The sequence below is a fragment of the Podarcis muralis genome, chromosome 16 (genome assembly GCF_964188315.1).
Source record: "Podarcis muralis chromosome 16, rPodMur119.hap1.1, whole genome shotgun sequence".
NCBI classification, from domain to species: Eukaryota; Metazoa; Chordata; class Lepidosauria; order Squamata; family Lacertidae; genus Podarcis; species Podarcis muralis.
In genome coordinates, this window is record NC_135670.1 from 10,232,258 (window position 1) to 10,251,207 (window position 18,950).

The 18,950-nt window shown below is 48.7% G+C and overlaps 1 protein-coding gene across 4 annotated transcripts in view; it reads right to left on the reverse strand.

The window, feature by feature from the left end:
- Positions 1-1,463: 1,463 nt before the first annotated feature.
- Positions 1,464-18,950, reverse strand: part of ASH1L (ASH1 like histone lysine methyltransferase) — a 76,983-nt gene continuing 59,496 nt past the window's right edge. For 3 of the 4 annotated variants that reach the window (XM_028709392.2, XM_028709391.2, XM_077920186.1), the window contains 14 exons: positions 17,339-17,433; positions 15,568-15,725; positions 14,839-14,991; positions 13,940-13,994; positions 13,678-13,810; positions 12,914-13,162; positions 11,996-12,082; positions 11,618-11,708; positions 9,902-10,040; positions 8,456-8,628; positions 6,178-6,344; positions 5,468-5,508; positions 3,471-3,775; positions 1,464-2,727 (listed from right to left, as the gene is read on the reverse strand). In XM_028709392.2, the coding sequence (XP_028565225.2) occupies positions 2,636-2,727; positions 3,471-3,775; positions 5,468-5,508; positions 6,178-6,344; positions 8,456-8,628; positions 9,902-10,040; positions 11,618-11,708; positions 11,996-12,082; positions 12,914-13,162; positions 13,678-13,810; positions 13,940-13,994; positions 14,839-14,991; positions 15,568-15,725; positions 17,339-17,433 (1,938 nt within the window). In that variant the 3' untranslated portion in view covers positions 1,464-2,635. Of the gene's footprint in view, positions 2,728-3,470; positions 3,776-5,467; positions 5,509-6,177; positions 6,345-8,451; positions 8,629-9,901; positions 10,041-11,617; positions 11,709-11,995; positions 12,083-12,913; positions 13,163-13,677; positions 13,811-13,939; positions 13,995-14,838; positions 14,992-15,567; positions 15,726-17,338; positions 17,434-18,950 lie in introns of all 4 variants that reach the window. The other variant, XM_077920187.1, reaches the window with a different exon arrangement.

Below are 18,950 nucleotides of genomic sequence, written 5' to 3' on the forward strand. Positions count from 1 at the left end.
TCCAATGTTAAAATTGGTAATACATAATTTACAAAGATTAACATCAAAACAATGGTCTATTTAGATATGCTCTTGTAAAAAGGAAATATCTTAGCAGCATTTCTCCTCAGCAACCACACGGCCTATCCCCATGCAGACTAAAAAGAGTTCGTATCTATATTTGCAACAAACGTAGTGCTTTCCCCTCCCCTCCCCATTTTCCTGGGCTTCCATCAGCGATCAGGTGAAACGCTGCCAGTCTCCTCAGTTAATACAAAATAAGCCACCCACCCACCCAGAATTTTTTTTTAAAAAGTCAGTAATTTTCTACACCAGTAAGAAAACAAAACCAAAAACTTAAAAAAAACCCAAAACCAACAAATTCTTCGCACTTACCTAGAATTTGATTGTCTAAAAAACATTGTTTTTAGTCTTTCAACGAAAGAAAGATAAAATGGCAGAGCTAGTGTCTCGCATCAGGGCAAGCTTTTCATTATTCTTCTTTAAAAGGACTTCTCATGGTTTTTTTTCTTTCTTTTTTTTAGTGTTTAACACCATTTTGAGATGACGATTTCCCCCCCGTTTTGAACTAAATGGAGCGACTCAAAAGATTTTTCAGACATGCGATTTTTTTAAAACTTTTTTTCCCCCTACGACACGCATGAGTATTTAATACTCAGGGTTCTCCTGTACAATGTTCTCTACAGTAAGAAAATATTCCAAACTATTTTCTTATTTGTCTTCTCTTTTTTTTTTAATAAAATATGCTTTCCCCCCTCCTCCTCTTCTTTCCCACCCCTCTCTTGCCCCCCGCCCCCACCCCAAACTTTTTTTTTTTAAATCGCCAGGTTAAATTTGAATGGAATGGACCCTTTTGTTGTTGTTATTGTTCCAAACGAAGAGTAAAATAAGGATTATATAGTCAACGAGAATGTACAATCAGGACAAAGGTTGGTCCGTCGGGAAGGAACACGGAGAGAGATTGTGAGAGAGAGCTACCATATTGCTTTACAACCACACAGCAAAGGAAGGGGGAGGAAGAGAGAGGAAGATTTAAGATATATACAACTTGGCACATTTAAAAACGGGATTCTTTCGTTAGGACATCTAAAACAGGACCATAATATGCATATGAACGCCAAAGAGAGACTGAGAGCAAAGCCACGTTTAAAGGGCCAGTGTATGCCTAACTGCCAGCTCCCTTTGCCCGTGCATCTGCCCGTAAGTTGCTGGTGTCCGGAGGGAGGGGGACATGTGGTACGTCATCACGGAGTGACGCCCCTCCCTTGGGCCTGGCACCGGACGACAGCAACTAGGGCGGCTGAACACCCTACTGCGTTAACACTTGTGTCTTTTTAATCCACCCCCCCTCCTTGGATTAAGGGCAGAGAGAGAGGCGGGAAGAGTAATATACACTGTCTCTTTAAGAGACGGACGCTTTTAAGCTGTACAGGTTTTATATTTTTTTTTCTTCTTTTTCTTAAAAAAAAAAGAAACACAAAGAGTAGTGTTAATCAGTGGATAATAGTCTACAGTTTCACAACAAATACGCGCTCAGAAAATACTGCTTGACGGTTCATGTAGTGAAAGGTTGGTTTTTGTCTGTTTGCTTTTGTTGTTTTGACAGTTTTCCTTTGTTTTTGTTTTTTGTCTTTGAAAGTTTTCACAATGCACTGGACACACAAGAACCACAGCTTATTTAATTTTTTTCTTTTTTCTTATATATATATATATATTTATATATAAAACCCAACCGAAAACACTAAAACGAAAAATAAGTAAAACAGGGTGGACTTGGCTTTATAAAAAATCTTCTGCAGCAAAATAAATGGGGGGGGAGGGATAGAGAGAGAAATTAAAACCACCGTTGTTCTCCTTGACTGCCCACCCCACCCCCACCCCGAGGTGCAGAACGCAGAACCAAGTGCTTTCATTTCAAGTCCGTGGCCTCCGTGGCGATGGGGCGCTTTCCACGCAGAATGTCCGACAGCCCCCTCACGCTCAGAGCGCCACGCTTCCTCTGTTGCATCTTGCGCAAAATCGAAGATCTCGCCCTCCCCCTCCCTGTATCTTCGGCCCCTCAGGGCCCGGACACTTCCTCATGCCGTCACCTCCGCCCTCCCAAACAACTTCCGAAATCAGACTGTTGCGCCAGCTGAAGGAGAAATGATGCGGGTTCCTTCGGAAAGAGCGTGGTTCCGAACCGGTTCACCAACCCGCCCACCTTGTACACCCCCCTTTCCCCTCCCTCTGGCGCAGGGACGCTGGGGTGGGGAGGGTGGAGGGGAATAAGTTAAACTAAAATTTGACCATCTTGGACAAAGAACCACAAGGTTGTTTTTTTCCTTAGTACCTCAACATTGACAACAAGGCACGCCCGACACCACACACATCGTAAGACCACTGCCAGGCAGGCTGCGGGTGAAGGGGCAGGGTGGCATGCCTGCCCAACCGTTTCTTCTAAGTGCTACAGAACCGTGGGGTTTTTTTTTTGTGTGTGTGTGTGTGTGTCAGTTTCCTCTTGCCCACCTGATGCCCTCAACGCACACTGCAGAGGCACAGGAAGGCGGCAAAGCCTCGCCCATCCAAGTCCGTCTCACGTACAATCCGACAGCGGAAAACTCCAGGCCGCAGCCTCTGTCCCCGGGGCACAGCGTCACTTCCGAAAGCTGCTCTCGGGAAGAACCAGAGTGCGCCGCCGCAGCTTCCTCCCCGAACCTTCCTCTAGCAGGTACGTGACGTCAATGGCTGGAAGAGACACACGCACCAAAGAAAAATAACAGTGTGGACTTAAGAGAGCAAACGCTCTTGGAACCCAAGAAAGATGCTTTGCTACTTGGTAAAGAACCTCAGACCCAGGGGGCAGACGCCTCTCTCCCTCAGGCCATGCCCCCCACCAGCCTTGCTCTGTATCACGGAGGACCTTAAGGTCCATAAATAGCAACACCCTAGAGGTCCTGGGCCCTAAGGAAGTTAGATTAGCCTCAACCAGAGCCAGGGCCTTTTCAACACTGGCTCCGGTCTGGTGGAACGCTCTGTCTCATGAGACCAGGGCCTTGCGGGATCTGATTTCTTTCCGCAGGGCCTGTAAGACAGAGTTGTTCTGCCTGGCCTTTGCCTTAGAATCAGTTTGATTCCCTCCCCCTCTCTCTTTTTTCCTTTCTCCTCCTGCGAAGAGGCTGCATCTTAATGTTTTAATGTATTTTAATCAACTTATTTTTATTATTGGTTGTTAGCTGCCCTGAGCCCAGTCTTGGCTGGGGAGGGCGGGGTATAAATAAAAATTATTATTATTGTTATTATTATTATTATTATTACCAGCTGGGCTAGCTTTTGGTGTGATGATTATCTGGGCTGCTTTACTCGAGCTCCCCCACTCCCCAAAAAGTTGGGAGCTACACATTACTAACAATCCTCTAACTTTAAAAGAGGTTTCTGGAGAGGGGAATGGGGGGGGAGAGAAGGGGGGGGGCTGCGCTCTTGCCTCTTACCATTTTTCCCTGGGATTTTCTCTAGGAGGGTGAGGAGGATGAGGTTGAGCCTCTCTCGCTGCATGTGCCTGCGTTCCTCCGGGGTGCAGGGCCGCCTGGGGACGGGGCTGCTCTCCTCCACCTTTTTCTCCACCTCGCCACTCTCCTGGGGGGGCGCCTCTTTCTCTGGCTCCTCCAGGCTGGGCGCCGGCTCGCTGGGAGCCTGGTCCTGACTCACGATCACGTCTTCCATCAGCGGCAGGGGGTCCTCCTCTTGGCTCAGGTCTTTGTTCTGGGGCTTGGAACGGTCAGACTTCCAAGATGACCTGAGGAAGGAGATGTCAGCCACATGTCAGGGGGAGAACCTTCCAACATGGTCCTCCCTCTCTCTCTCTCTCACGCACACACACACACACATGGGAGGGATGCACACTGCTGCTGCAGCTTGCACTCCTGTGCTGAGGGCTCCCTGTCCTTCCTCTCTAGATCTCTGAAAGGAGTCATGTTTGGGAGGCAATCCCCCCGCCACATACCCCCAGTCTTCCTACATAAGAGGTCACAGAAACCAATCGAGAATGTACCTTTTCAAGGCACTGCACAGAAATGAAGCGGCAAAATTCTGGGCTGCACTACTTCAGGTTGTGAGCAGTGTGTGTGTCTCAGTAGTGTTTTAAATTTGTTGTTAGCCACCCTGAGCCCGTTTTTCTGAACCAGGAAGGTAAAGGTAAAGGTAAAAGTAAAGAGACCCCTGACCATTAGGTCCAGTTGTGACCGACTCTGGGGTTGTGGTGCTCATCTCGCTTTATTGGCCAAGGGAGCCAGCGTACAGCTTCTGGGTCATGTGGCCAGCATGACTAAGCCGCTTCTGGTGACCAGAGCACGGAAATGCCGTTTACCTTCCTGCAGGAGCGGTACATATTTATCTACTTGCACTTTGACGTGCTTTCGAACTGCTAGGTGGGCAGGAGCAGGGACCGAGCAATGGGAGCTCACCCCGTGGTGGGGATTCGAACCACCGACCTTCTGATCAGCAAGTCCTAGGCTCTGTGGTTTAACCCACAGGGCCACCCACATCCCTGACCAGGAAGGGTGGGGTATAAATAAAAAAATATTATTATTATTAATTATTAGTACAGCACTCTGGGCTTTTGCATAGAAAACACTCCAAACCCCAATGGCATCTCCAGGTGAGGCTGGGAGAGACCCCTGCGTGAAACTTGGCAGAGCCACTGCCAGTCCTTGTGGACAATGCCAGGCTATAGGAGTCAATGGTCTCACTCTGTTTAAGGTGGCAGCTGCTCCTCAGAGGAACACCACACTGGGGAGCGGGGCTTGGAGGAAAGAACACACACACACACACACACACACACACACACACACACACACACACTGGGCAGATGTGTCACTTCTGCTCCATTTGGAGCAGTGATTTTTTTCCAGACCTCTGAGAGTGGCTGCCTCACTACTGCTCTGGGAGGTTTTTAAAAATTTGCTCAAGAGCAGAGCAAACATCCTTTAAACAGGTATAAGTATAGTGAAAACACCTTCTTTTGCTTGCCGTCAACTTGCTGCCAAGTTCCACTGGTGACCCCGAGTTCTGGGAGTTGTGGGAATCCTGGGTTATGGCATGCCTCACTTTATTACCACCATCCTATCAGCTTTGGGGGGGTGGGGATTGAGGGACAAAGCCCCTCTTTCTATGATCCTGTCCCTGAACTGCCCAGAGTCATTTCTACTGAGGGAGCACCACACCCCACTTGCATGCTGCCTCAGCTTTCTGCTAGCGGCCTTGCAGGATGCCTTCTCTGTACTGCTTAAGTGTCGCAGGCCAGCTAAGCTGCACTTGTTCCCGTCCTGTCTAACTCAAAGGAAGGGAAGGGAAGCGCCATTTGTGCTGCAGTTAAGCAACTGAGTGCAGGAGCTCCAAAAAGGTCTCTGCGGAAGCACCCACCACACTGAGGGCCCTAAAAAAAAAGGAAAAAGAAAAAAAGGAGCCAAAAGAAGCTAAGGCAACTCACCTGCCTCCATTCCTCTTGTAGTTGTCAGGTACATAATGAGGCTGCAATGGAGAGTAAAAGAGAACCAAGTGAAAGTTCAGAGGAGGCTTAATGCTGTAAGCGCAGAGAATTAGCACCTGCTTTGCTTGCAGAAGGTTCCAGGTTCAAATCCCTGGGTAGGGCTAGGAAAGACTCCCTGTCTGAAGCCCAGGAGACCTGCTGTCAGTCAGTGTCAACACAGCTGAACCAATCATCTGACATGGTAGGGGGCAGATTCCCATGCTCCTCTTTAATTCCACCCTATATATTCAGCAGCATGAGAGCTGGCATCTTAGGTTATTTTACTTGAAGCTCAGTGGTAAAGTATGTGGAATTGAGGGGGGGGGGGGAGAATGTGATTATGCTATAATGCAGGTGCTTATCAATGTACAGCTTGGAAGAGCCTCCCACTCTTGCCACTGCTGCAAAGGGAATCAGATCTGAAGTCAAAGGGAATCAGGTCTGAATTCATCCGGGAGATGGCAGCTTCCTGCAAAGGGTGGCAACTTAAGAGAGATGCTCTGATTGGAGTTGCCTGTGGCTTAACCTTATTATTCCACCCTTGTGTCCGCAGGAACAACCAGTTTGTGGTTACTGATGTTCGTTTGTAACAAACTAAATGAAAGCAGAGTTTTAGCGTGTGGGTTAGGATCCCCCTCGATGCCAGAGAGAGAAGTCGTCGAGCCGCTCACCGAAAAGTCTCTTTTCGGCGTCATCCTTTTGGGGAAGTGGTCGAAGGCGTAGGACTTGGTGCAGACTGGGTAGCGGTTCCGGTGGATCTTGTAGAAAAGGTGGGCTGACTTGTCGAGGCGGTAGTCGCAGATGTAGACGTCCTGCTCCTTCACCCCCTTTGGCCTTCCTGTAGGGGAGTTTTGGCACAGCAAGAATATCAGGTGAGGCAGCGTGCCAAGAATCAAAATAAGCACGACTACGGAGCTTACCTGTTCCAAATTCCTCCTGGCAGGGCTGGAGAGGGTTTTTAAAAACTAAAGGAACTTGCCACCCTCGCAAAACTGCAGGATATTGTCTTTTTAATCCTTGTTACTGTAACTTTCCCTGGACGGAAGCAAATGTTTGTCCCCGCATTTAAAAAGAAAAACAACTCCTTCTTTATTCTTACCTCCAAATGAAGGTTTAGCATGTGGAAGTGGTTAAGAATTGGGGGCCAACCTTCTGGTTTTCAGCACATTTCGCTTTCAGGTTAGCCACATCCGAGGGCAGGTAATTCTGCTGTGTGTGTCTGCCTGGTGAGTAGCTAAAACTGGCTCACTTAACCCTCAGCACATAGATGCAGCAAGGACTGCCTGCCTCTTGCAGGTGTGGCGCCCAGGCTAAAGCAGTGAACCTTGCACAGATACATGTATGGAAGGGCCACAGCTCAGTTGCAGAGCATCTGCTTGGCATGCAGAAGGTCCCAGGTGCAATCCCTGGCATCTCCAGGTAGGGCTGAGAGAGACTTTTGCCTGAATCCCTGGAGAGCTGCTGATGCTGCCAGTCAACGGGTAGACAACACTGAGTAAGATGCAGAAAGGAATGACTCGGCATGAGGCAGCTTTCTGTGGTCTGTGTTCTACAGGGAACGGAAGTTAAGTCTGTGCTGTTGGACGAGACCAAAAGGACCCAGCAGCCAGTTTTCTACAGAGGACCAAGCTGATACTCCTGGGTAGACCAGAGGCACAGCTTGAAGGTAACAGAATGTGTCAGGGGTCAGCAAGGTTTACTGGGCATGGGCCAGACCACTCCCGCGGAGTTCCTCCATGAGCCGGAAGGGCGCAGTGCGATGCTGGAAATCGCGTCTGCACATGTCCGTGGCACCGGAAATCACTTCTGCACATGCCCAGATGCAGGAAATCACATCTGTTCATGTCCGTGGTGCCAGAAATTGCTTCTGTGCATGCCCAGATACCGGAAATTGCATCCGCGCCTGCCCAGACATCGGAAATTGTGCTTGTGCAGAAGCAATTACCGGTGTCTGGGCATGTGCAGAAGCAATTTCCGGAGCTGCAGAAGAAAGTCCCCACACGCGCTGCGCCAGTTTAGCGCAGCGCGTGGGGATTCACCAAGCAGGCAGCTTGGTTTGGGGCCAGCTCATGGGCCGGTTAAGCGACCCTCATGGGCTGCTTCCGGCCCATGGGCCTTAGGTTGCCGAAGTCTGGGCTGTGTCCTCCACCCCCTCTTCTCAGCAACTGGCGTTCAGAGATTCCATTCAATCATCACAGCTATAAGCAGCTGTTGACAGAAGCTTCACAGAGGTCTACCAGCCATCTTATTTTAATGTCACCTGAGAGCCACGATCCATCACCAGATACGGTGGCAGAACCACTGAAATTAATGGGCATGAACAGCTTTCGCTCCACGAATTTCAACGATCCTCCTGTGGATTTTAGGCGGATACCTCCTGTCTGGTCTAGAACCCTCCTTTATTGGCCTTTGCCGTCAAGAGTGATTTAAATGGGTGACTCTCCGGAGCTCGAAGCAGCAGGGCAAGAAAAACACTTCTCCGCATTCATTTTCTCTACACTGTGCATAATTTTATAAACTTCTGATGGTGCCTCCTCCCTGACCGTTAAAAAGAAAACGCTTTGGATTTCCCTGTGAGGAAGATGCTCATCCTCATCTTTGCCCCAATCATTTCTTTGTTGTTCCCTAATCTCAGGGTTGGGGGTTCAAGCCCCATATTGGGCAAAAATATTCCTGCGCTGCAGAGGGTTGGACTAGATGACTCTTAATGGTTCTATTGTTCTATGGTTTGCACTTTTCCCAGCTCTAGCATCTCCTTTTTAGACAGGACACAACCAGAACTGTGAAGAGTGTGTACAGGCTGCTGAAGGGGGTATTTCAGGGCTCAAACAGGAGCCTTTACCTATTTACACCTGGCACTGTGTGCTGGGGAGCACAACAGCCTGGGATCATAGGTCCCCCTGGAGAGAAAAACCAAGTGGCTCCAGGCCGCCGGGAGCATTGACTTGCCTTTGCAATAGGTGTAGAGATCCAGGACGCAGCAGGTGCCCACCACGGCCTCCAAGGGGATGATCTCGTACAGCGGTACCCGGAACAGCTCGTTGTGGTAGAACTTCCGGGACGGGGAGTGGTGCGTTTCATGCGGACGGAAATAGTGGTGGCCGAAGGCAAACCGTTCCTCCCTAAGGAGGAAAAAAGGAAGGAGGTGTTTTCCATTGGAGCCGAGATGAAGGACCCAACGCACCCACACACTTCTTCTTCCTCCCCGTCCTCTACAGAATTTGCTCCCTTTCGCTAGGCTGACAGCCACAAGCCCTGGGATTCTGACACAATAGGTGAGCTGAGAGGAGAGGTGGTTTGGATGCTGACGATGGAGCACTGACTCATGAGAGTCCCAGCCAGACCCAAGGTGACCTCAGTAAGGGAGCTTGGCTTTTATTCCTCTCCCTCCTGGTTGCCTGCAAATGAATCTGTGTTTACGGAGGAGCTTAATACGATCGCTGTTAAATATAATTAAGTTTTAAGTGTGTACTCGTTGCCAGGCCTCAACTAGAAGCTGGGAATTGATCATTGCCATGCGGAAAAACGCAATTTTACAGCAGAGATTTGGCAGGCACCCTCCTTTTCAGCTTTTAGGCATCTCTCAAAGATGTTTTTATGCTGAATGATTTAGACAGCTGTCTAAACTTTCTTGATTAGCCATTCATTTTAATGATTTGGCTTTTATGGCATTTTATGCTTTTCCGAACTTGTATAGATTGTTGTACATGCACTATAATATTTCGTGTAACTTGATGGCACACATATATATATATATATGTGTGTGTGTGTGTGTGTGTGTGTGTGTGTGTGTGTGGTGGCATAAGTATATAAATATATATTATAAATAACAAATATATTTATGGGTGATGAGTGCTGAAGTTCAGACCAGCCAAGCCCAAGACTGAAGATAAAGATCTGAACTGCAGCCATTTCTCAATGCAGTAAGAGAACACTAGTGGAGGAGCATGACGACATCCTGTGAACCTCTCATTGGTCTCTGGAGACAGGGCTTAGCTGAACCTCCTGTCTGCATTGGACACATCCACCAAAGGAGGAGAATGATGTCACCCAATGAATGATGTCCTCCAACCCTCCAGGTCTTGCTGGCTTACAACTGCAGCTGGCTATTCTTGCTGGGGATTATGGGAGTCCAGCAACATTTGATGTGTGTGTGTGTGTGTGTGTTAGTTATAGGTTACCCACCTCTTTAGTTTGCTCACGACAGGAAAAGAGGTGGGAAAATCTTACGGCTTCATGAACTGCCACCACCTGCTACTTTCATGCATGGGAGGGACGGGGATGGGAAAATTCTCTGATGACACGTTTTGACGGAGTCCAATGTGGCTGGTCTCCCACCAAAGGTCAGTGAGATGGAGCTCCGCTTTTTTTAAGCAAGGTGGGGCTGGGACTTACTTCTCGTTCTTCCAGAGCTTTTCGATACGGAAGATGTCGAGTCTCTCTCTGTTGATGTGGGAGAGCAGGCGGTACGACTGCCGGACAGGGTGGCCGTCCGGGGTCCTTCGGCTGTCTCTCATCAGGTACACGCAGTCACCTGTTGATGGGGTGAGGAAGGGCGTATCAGAGCGGCTTTCTCATACCCCAGCAGGGTGGATTTACAGAAGCCTAACAAACTGAGTGGCGGTAGCAGAGGTGGCTCAGCAGTTGCAAGCATGGGCTGCGTGCAAGAAGAACTGCCAGGTTCACTGAAATGGCATCTCCAGCTAGGAAGCCGGCTGGATCAGACCAAGCCTCTGTCCAGTCTAGCATCCCATTTCCTTTAGTGGCTGGCGCTGTGGGTTAAACCACAGAGCCTAGGACTTGCCCATCAGAAGGTTGGCGGTTTGAATCCCTGCAACGGGGTGAGCTCCCGTTGTTCGGTCCCTGCTCCTGCCAACCTAGCAGTTCGAAAGCACGTCAAAGTGCAAGTAGATAAATAGGGAAGTTAAACGGTGTTTCTGTGCGCTGCTCTGGTTCGCCAGAAGCGGCTTAGTCATGCTGGCCGCATGACCCAGAAGCTGCATGCCGGCTCCCTCGGCCAATAAAGCGAGATGAGCACCGCAACCCCAGAGTCGGCCACGACTGGACCTAATGGTCAGGGGTCCCTTTCCCTTTAGAAGCCCACAAAGCAGGGGCTTAAGGGCAATGGGTCTCCCCTGTTTGGTTTTGAACAATTAAGCATTCAGAGACATCCTGCCAATGAACAGGGGTGGCCCATTTAGTCTTTGTGGCTAAGAGCTGTTCAGTGGAGCGGTCTCCCTCGGGAGGTTGTGGACTCTCCTTCCTTGGAGGTTTTTAAGCAGAGGTCGGATGGCCATCTGTCATGGATGCTTTAGTTGGGATTCCTGCATTGCGAGGGGGCTGGACAAGATGGGGTGCCTTCTGACGCTACAATTCTGAGATTCTAATACCATGACTTTTCCATAAAAGCTGCCTAATTCCCTTCCTCCTACCCAACTACCACCACAGAGCCCCGATTTCAGAGGCTGAGGAAACAACCTGGAGAGCTGCTGCCAGTCGGACCAGGTGGCCCCAGTGCTTAGGTGGCCCAAGATTTCTAACTCGCTTAATGTCTCACCTTTAATTTTGATACCCTGAATCAGTGAGCGAGGCAGGCTCAAGCACCTGGACAAACAGCAGTCACGAGAGAGGGGATGGATGTCCCAAAGGACTCTCTCGGCTGCCTCTTAATTAATCCAAATCCCCAGAATTAGTGCTTTTGTGTTTGAGGTAGTCCCTGGAGGGGAGAAGGCACCGGGCACTCTATGCTATACTGTGAATTGTATGAAACACCTAGAAATCTTCAGCCGCGACTCCAATCCTCAGTAATATGGATAGGATTAAGTATCTGTTGTCTGGTTCGGACTAGTCTGTAATGTTCAACGCAGCGAAATTTGCAGGGAAGGCTGCTAAAATTAGACAATCTATGTGACTGCCCTTGAGATTTAAGGTTCCTGTTTTATGTAAGCTTTATTTGTTGTATAGGTCAAGTTTTTATCTTTATGTATTATTTTTATGTATAGTTTATGTTCCTATGCTTCTGCTTGGCTACAACCTGTTTTGGCTGCCTTCTTAAAAACTTTGAATATTATGAATTTCCCTCCCGCCCCCCCAGGAAGTCAACACACTCACCTTGACGTAGCAACAGATCGTCCCGTAACAGACAGATGAAGTAAACGCAGCCAGGCTGGGCGTAATGAGGTCGGGGAATCATAGGAACCTCCTGTGAGAAAGAAAAAGGCAAAAGGCGTTGACACGTCTTGTCATCCTGACTACGTTTAGAAACCAAGATGAATGCAGACGTAGCACTAATAAAGCCTGCACCCTCCATGGAACCCTAGGGACTGTGGTTTTGTGAAGAACACTTGAACGCTGGAGGGCTATGATTCCCAGGCTTCCTTAGAGGAGAAAGCCACTGAAACAGCCCGGCTGTGTGAAAAATAAAGAGGCCAATGGCGTGAGGGTTTCAAAGTCACCCTGCCCAGTTCTGGGCAAGCGAAGGTGGCTTACCCTATCCACCGTGCGAGGTTCACACTGCTCACACAAGTAGTGTTCGACGTCAGAGTTCACCCCCATACAGTCACAGTGCTGCCAGACCTACAGGAGAAGATAGACACATCAGAAAAGGAGATCCACCCCAAAGCATCAGAAGATGAGATTTATTTTAAAGCATTTCCGAACAGTTTTAAGATTTTTTAACTCAAATAATGCAGCCTAAAAACAACGTAACAGTATCTTAAAATCAGAGATTATCAGGGATGGATAAGGCTCTCTGCCTGAGATGCCAGAGAGTCAATGTCAAGCAGAGTAGAAAATACTGACTCATATGTGCCAGTGGTCTGACTCATTCTATATTATTATTATTATTATTATTATTATTATTATTATTATTATTAGCCGCTCTTCACCCGTAGATCTCAAAGTGGTTCACAACATAAAATTACAATATAAAAACTACAAAATTCATAGTAAAGGTAAGAACATCAACAAACCAATAATGCTCCCTCGCACAACACATTTAAAAGGGCATCGGATGTCAATTAGCCAAAGGCCTGGTTGAAGAGGAAATTTCTACTTGGCGCCTAAAGGTGTATGAAGGTGCCAGTCAAACCTCCCTAGGGAGAGCGTTCCACGAATGGGGAGCCACCACAGAAAAGGCCCATTCCCATGTTGCTACCCTCCAGCCCTCTTGTGGAGGAGGCACATGAAGAAGGGCCTCAGGGGGCCCACCTCTGTTCTAATAGGTTCGGATTCCTCTGGCCCACCAATACCAGGCTGCTATAGAGGAGGGAATCCAGCCATTGGTCTGGACCTTGCTTTTTGACAGAACAGGGCCAGGTACAGGGGCTACGTGTGAGCACGTTTTTCATCTGCAGCAAGAACGCAGCCCCGTCTTGTGAGGGAGAGGAGCGCACAACCTGCCCTCACCATGCACTTGTCGCACTGGATCATGAGCCCTTCGTCCTTGTACAAGCCACAGATGCAGCGGATCACGTCCTCGTCCTTCTCATGCCCGCTCTCCTTCTCGCACATGGAGGTCTCGCTGCTGTCCGCCTCGCTCGCCGTCTCTCCGACAATCTCATCGATCTGGGCAGCTGCCTCGTGGCGGGCATTGTAGTAGGCCTTCCGCAGCCGGCAGACGTCCCGCCCAATCGGGGATTTCCTGCCGTAGTACTTCTGCGCAGGAGACAAAAGTCCAGAAACTCAGAGCCTTTCCCAGCCCCACTGAAATGCCCTTTCTGCTTCAATCTTTGCCGCCATAAAACTCTGACATAGGCGCCCTCTGCCCCGGTCCCATCACCTTCTCCTTCATACCCACCAGTCCCTCCCAGTTTGGTTCATTTTCTTCCAGCACGAGTAACAAGTGGGCACTGCAACAGAACATTACAGCGTATCCGCAAGACACAAGGGCGGTGGCTTCTGATTCAAGACTCCGCCCAGCCTCAAACAGGGGTTGTATAAATTCACGGGGTTCTCAGGAGTGGGGTGGTGGAAAGGAAAAAGGACACCTCTCCTCCTCTGCCACTCCCCTGTGTTATTTGGTGTCGCAAGGCCTCCAGCCCAGAACTTGAGCATTTCAGAGACAATTGTATCCAAGGCAATTAATGAATACACCCTGACTCTCAAAGGACCAGCTGGGACCCTCTGCTAGAACCAAGTGCCTTCCTCTGCCAACACAACAGCAAACTCACTTCAGTGTTGCGGAAGACCTTCAGCATGTCGCCGTCAAAAGCTTCCACAGTTTTGTAGTAGCCTGTCAAGATCTGCTTCTCGATGGTGGTGAGATCAAGGGGGTCGGAGATCTTCTCATAGTAATCTGCATTTCTAAACCAGGCGGGGGGGGGGGATGTGCAAGATTACTGATAAGCCCGTATTTGAGGAATGACATGAAACCTATTTTGTAAAATCAAAGGTTCTCCACCACTCCCCCTTTGGAGAATGCTAAAAACCTACTTTTTCTTCGGGGGAAGATTCAGCAAAGGAGTTGCAAGCAGCTGTCTGGAGGAATCTGTAACGGAAGCAGAGGGATGCAGAGCAGTTGCCACAGGGGTTTTACAGTATGGTTGGTCTTGGGTAGTTTTAGGGGTGGGTGGGTGTTATTTGGAAGGAGAAATTATGAGGAACTATATGTGGGAAAGAAACACGTGCCCCTTAGTCCCTGACTTGCCTAAGTCACAGCTACATCACAAGCCGAAATTAAGAGGCAATGCAATTTACAGTTTCTTAAAACAGGCCCTTGTGGCAAGTGCTGTTCGAGTTCATGCCCTTCTTGTGGGCTCAGGTGGGGCCACGGTAAAGATAGATGGGCCTTTTTGTCTGATCCAGCAGCCAGGCTCTTCTGGTGTTCCAATGAATTTCCTCCACCTGCTGTGTACTCCCTTCCCCCTCCCTCAAATTATGTCCACTGCTTCTAGAGCTACAGCCCCTTCTGCTACAGCTCTTTACAATTCAAGACTAAGGAGGTGGGAGCAGCATGTGTATCAAGCACTCGACAGTCCTCATGGGTGATGGACGGAGAGACAGAGGCTGGCCACCCCACAGCAAATGCTGCAAAAGCCAAGGAAGTGTATGGGAAGCTGCCTAATACAGGATCAGACCACTGGGTCCACCTCACTCAGTGTCACTGCTGACACTGGCTGGGCAGCAGTTCTGCAGCTTTTCAGACCGGGGTCCTTCCCAGCCCCATCTGAAGATGCCAGGGATGCAAAGCCTTCCCCCAAAGTAGCTCCTGCTCTCCCCCATGAGCCACTCATCACTGAACCCCTGAAATCCTACACTCAAGCTCTCCTCCCTCTGGAAACCCAGCAACACAGGATTGTGGAGCCTGTCAAATGATCCTTGGCAGCCATCACCTTTGTACGAGATGATCCCGTCGCAGATCTCCTTGAAGATTTGCGCGAGGCGTGCGGCCCGCGCCACTTCGATGTTCTCCTCGGCCGCAGCCAGCCGCCGTGTCCGCACTGAGCGGGCAGTCTGCAGGGCAGAGAACTGTGTCATGAAGACATCTGAAAAAGAGAGGGGAGGAAGAGACACCTCTTTAGTCAAAGCCCGCAGGAACACAGGAAGCAACCGGCCCAATTAGTTTGGTTTTGTCTGTGCTGACAGGCAGCAGCTCTCCAGGGTTTCCGTCTCTCTCAACCCTACTGGGAGGCAGCTAACTAGAGAACCTGCGACTTCCTGATCTGCCACTGAGCTACCTTCTCATTTCCTCTCCTCTGAACAACATGTATGTCTGAGGGACTTAAAAACCAGCAACTCTCATTGTACAGAGTGGGGGCTTTGAATATATCATGCCACTGCTGCTGGATATCAAATTTTAGTTGAATGCAGCACAAAGGGTAAAGTGCGGTCAGGGCGCTGCTTGTCCAATTGCTTGGGGCAAGGCAGAATCGCTTTTAGGCGACTAGGAAAAGGAGGTTCAAGCTTGGTTCATTAGGTCACAAATATCTGAGACAGACAGGGTGGCAACTTTTTGCAAGACTGATTTGAGAAAGGTTAAGGTTCACGGAATGCTTATCACTTATCCAGGAGACACGGAGAAAGGCTGGGAGATTCACACCAGTTGCAACAGGGGCACTGACCAGATTTTATATTGCCATCATCCCGGCACATCCCATTCCAGCGGGTGTATAACGAGGCGGACTGAAGGTTGTCGCTGGCGTGCTTGACCTCCTCTTGCTTCTGCCGGATCTTCTCCCAATTGCGCACCAAGAAAACATGATGCTTCAGCACAAAATTCCTTGGGGAAGCACAAATAAAGATGAGGGATGGGGAAGAGAAGAGGTGGGGGCTGAAATAAAAGGCTTTCTTCGCCTCCCGAGGTTGGCTGCTGCGGGATATTTGCAGCACATCGTCACAGCATAGTAGTGAGAGATCCCTGCTCTAAGGGGTTGGAATCTACATGAGATCAGACTGGGAAGAGGAGGAGGAGGAAGGGTCAGGAATAGAGACCAAGTAGGGGAAGCATCAGACAGATGCCAGGGAGACACAGGTTAAAAGCAAGGGTTGGGCCATTTCTGTAGAAAGGCTCGACTCAGACCTACCAATCCATGATTCGTTCTGATCGTGATTCGGAACACATAATCACAGCCTGAGCATCTTAATAAAGCCATGATTTAGACCTACTTGTCTGCTTCCATTTCAGCTTTTATATAATGCAGCTGGCTCTGGGGAGGCAGCAACGAGTCTGCGGTTTGTCAATTCTAACATCTCACCAAACCACTTTTAAAAAAAATCCTTATTGGCCAGCCGTTTGCAAACCATGGTATAGAACATTGTGCAAAGTCATAGCTAAAGCTTTCTCAGTTGTGGGATGGCATGAAGTGTGAATAATTTCACACAGCTGCTTGTTAAGTATTGCTCATCATGTATTATGTACTATTGTGCATTACCTGATATCACGCATTACTGGTTATTATCAGCAATAATTATGAAATTATATATACAGGTTTTTATAGAGAGAGAGGGAGAGAGAATACTGCATGCATATTATTTTTGCATTGTATTTGCAAACAGTCTGCATCTGTACTGGGACTATCTTAACTGTTCTTATATATGGAATTGATTTTAAATGTTTGCACTGCTTTCAATACATGGAACTGTTTCAATTTGTTTTTACAATTTTCTTGTTCTACGGTGGTAACTATTTCATTTGTTTTACAAGTGTGCACTTTATTGCTGTAACCTGCCCTGGGACCTTAGGAGACCTGCTGAAACCATTTTTGTTTGGGCAAGTCTAAATGTGGATGGTGATGTGTTTCAATCTCTTTTTAGTTTACTGCTGATGCTAACAGTTTTCTAAATGTTTTTATTGATAATTTATTGTTTTTACTTTATTGTTTTTATTGATAATTTATTGTTTTTAATATTTCCTGTAAATCACTTACAAGGTATCATTACAATCAAGTGGTATATACATTTTGTTTTTTACAAAAATGATAAAGTGTGGGTAAAAAAAATCTAATAAATGAAGTTGCTTATGCTATTATGTTGCAAACCATCCTGCGGTAGTTTCATAGAATTTCAGAGTTGGAAAGGACTCTAATGATAGGCTCTTCTTACTTTCTGATGACAAAAGGCAGGGCAGAAATTTCTTAAATCAAAATGAAATAAACTGAGCCAAAATGCAGCTTTGGGGAAGATCTAGCTCAGGCTTCCTCAACATCGGCCCTCCAGATGTTTTGAGACTACAATTCCCATCATCACTGGTCCTGCTAGCTAGGGATCATGGGAGTTGTAGGCCAAAAACATCTGGAGGGCCGAGGTTGAGGAAGCCTGATCTAGCTCATGCCCCCTGGGGGAGGGAAACTTGTTGGGAAGAGACAAGGGAATGGAGCTGCCCTTCTTCCTCACCTTTCCCTGTTGGACATGGGCTTCATTTGGAGCTGCGGTGTCAGCCGAGTCGGGGTACTTGAGCTTTCACTGGGCTCCTCAGGAACGTGACCCTTCTGCAAAACAAAACAAACCCCTCTTGAGAAGAGAATCCAAGAACAAAGAAAGCCAACTGCAAAAAGACAGTGGTTAGAATCCTGAACTTGGGTCGGGCAGGTTCAAATTTCTGCTCAGTGTATAGCTGAGCTGCCCAACACAGGCAAGACTATTTCCCTTTCAGGGCTTAAATGCTTATAATAAAGAGGGGAGGGGAGGGTGGAAGTTAAGGTAAGTACATGAAGCAAGAGGGGGCCCCCCACTTTGTTCCTCTCATTCAAAGCCATTATTGGAATGGGAATTTCCATGCTGTTCCCTCATTACCAACAGGAGGCTGATTTGGGTCTGGGTGGAGAAGCATGCAGAACAGGAAGCACGGGTTATATGCGCATCCCACCCCACCCTCATTTTGTAAAGTCTGACTCTGTCCAATCATGGTGGACAGAAGCATCCCAGCTGGTGAGGAAGAGAGACCCCCTACGGTGGTCAACATTAACATGAGTGAAAAGATGTCCTGGAAGGGGGAGCCCAAGTTTTTCCCCCGAGAGAGTATTAAGTTCCCCATTCCTGCATGATCATATCAGGGTGGTCCAATGCCCTCAAGCCTCTTTTGGAGATCATCGGCAACGTTTGATGCTCCCCAAGTCCTCACACTACCTTCCCAAAGCCAGGTAACTGAGGCCCTGGGCTTCAGGAAGGAGGTGTGAGGGCACAGACAGGGTCCTAGAGACCTCCCTCCTCCTTCCCAAAGCCAAGTGCAGTGTTTACCCAGCTTCGGGAAGGCAGCGTGAGGGCTGGGGAGGGGGCACCGAATTCTGGGCTTGCTCTCTCCCCATACATGACAAGGCAGAGAGCGGCCCATGGGTTCCATGCCACAACTACTCTTGAGGCACACTTGGTATGGAAAGTTGGGCCGCCCCGCGTTAGATCGTTGCCACAAGTACTGTCTTTCCCTGAAAGTAAGACATCCCCCCAAAATAAGACCTACTTCCAGTTTTGCCTCTCGCTGTAATATAAGGCATCCCCCCAAAATAAGACCTCCCCAAACATAAGGCCTCCCCCGAACATAAGGCCTCCCCGGAATATAACGCCCCCGTAAGCTACCGTAAGGCGTCTGACTCCTCTGGACCGTAGTGGCGGGCGCTGCCACGTAGCTCACTGATTGGCCGCAGCACAGCCGGAGCTATTCAGGCAGTGGGAGGTCTCTTTAAATCAGAGAGCCCACGCTGCTGCCAGGACAAACTGCCACCTGCTGCTCGCTCTGCCCTGGCGGAGTCTGGCTGACTCACAATTACTGTCTTTCCCCAAAAGTAAGACATCCCCCGAAAATAATCATAGAATCATAGAGTTGGAAGAGACCCCAAGGGCCATTGAGTCCAACCCCCTGCCAAGCAGGAAACACCATCAGAGCACTCCTGACATATGGTTGTCAAGCCTCTGCTTAAAGACCTCCAAAGAAGGAGACTCCACCACACTCCTTGGCAGCAAATTCCACTGTCGAACAGCTCTTACTGTCAGGAAGTTCTTCCTAATGTTT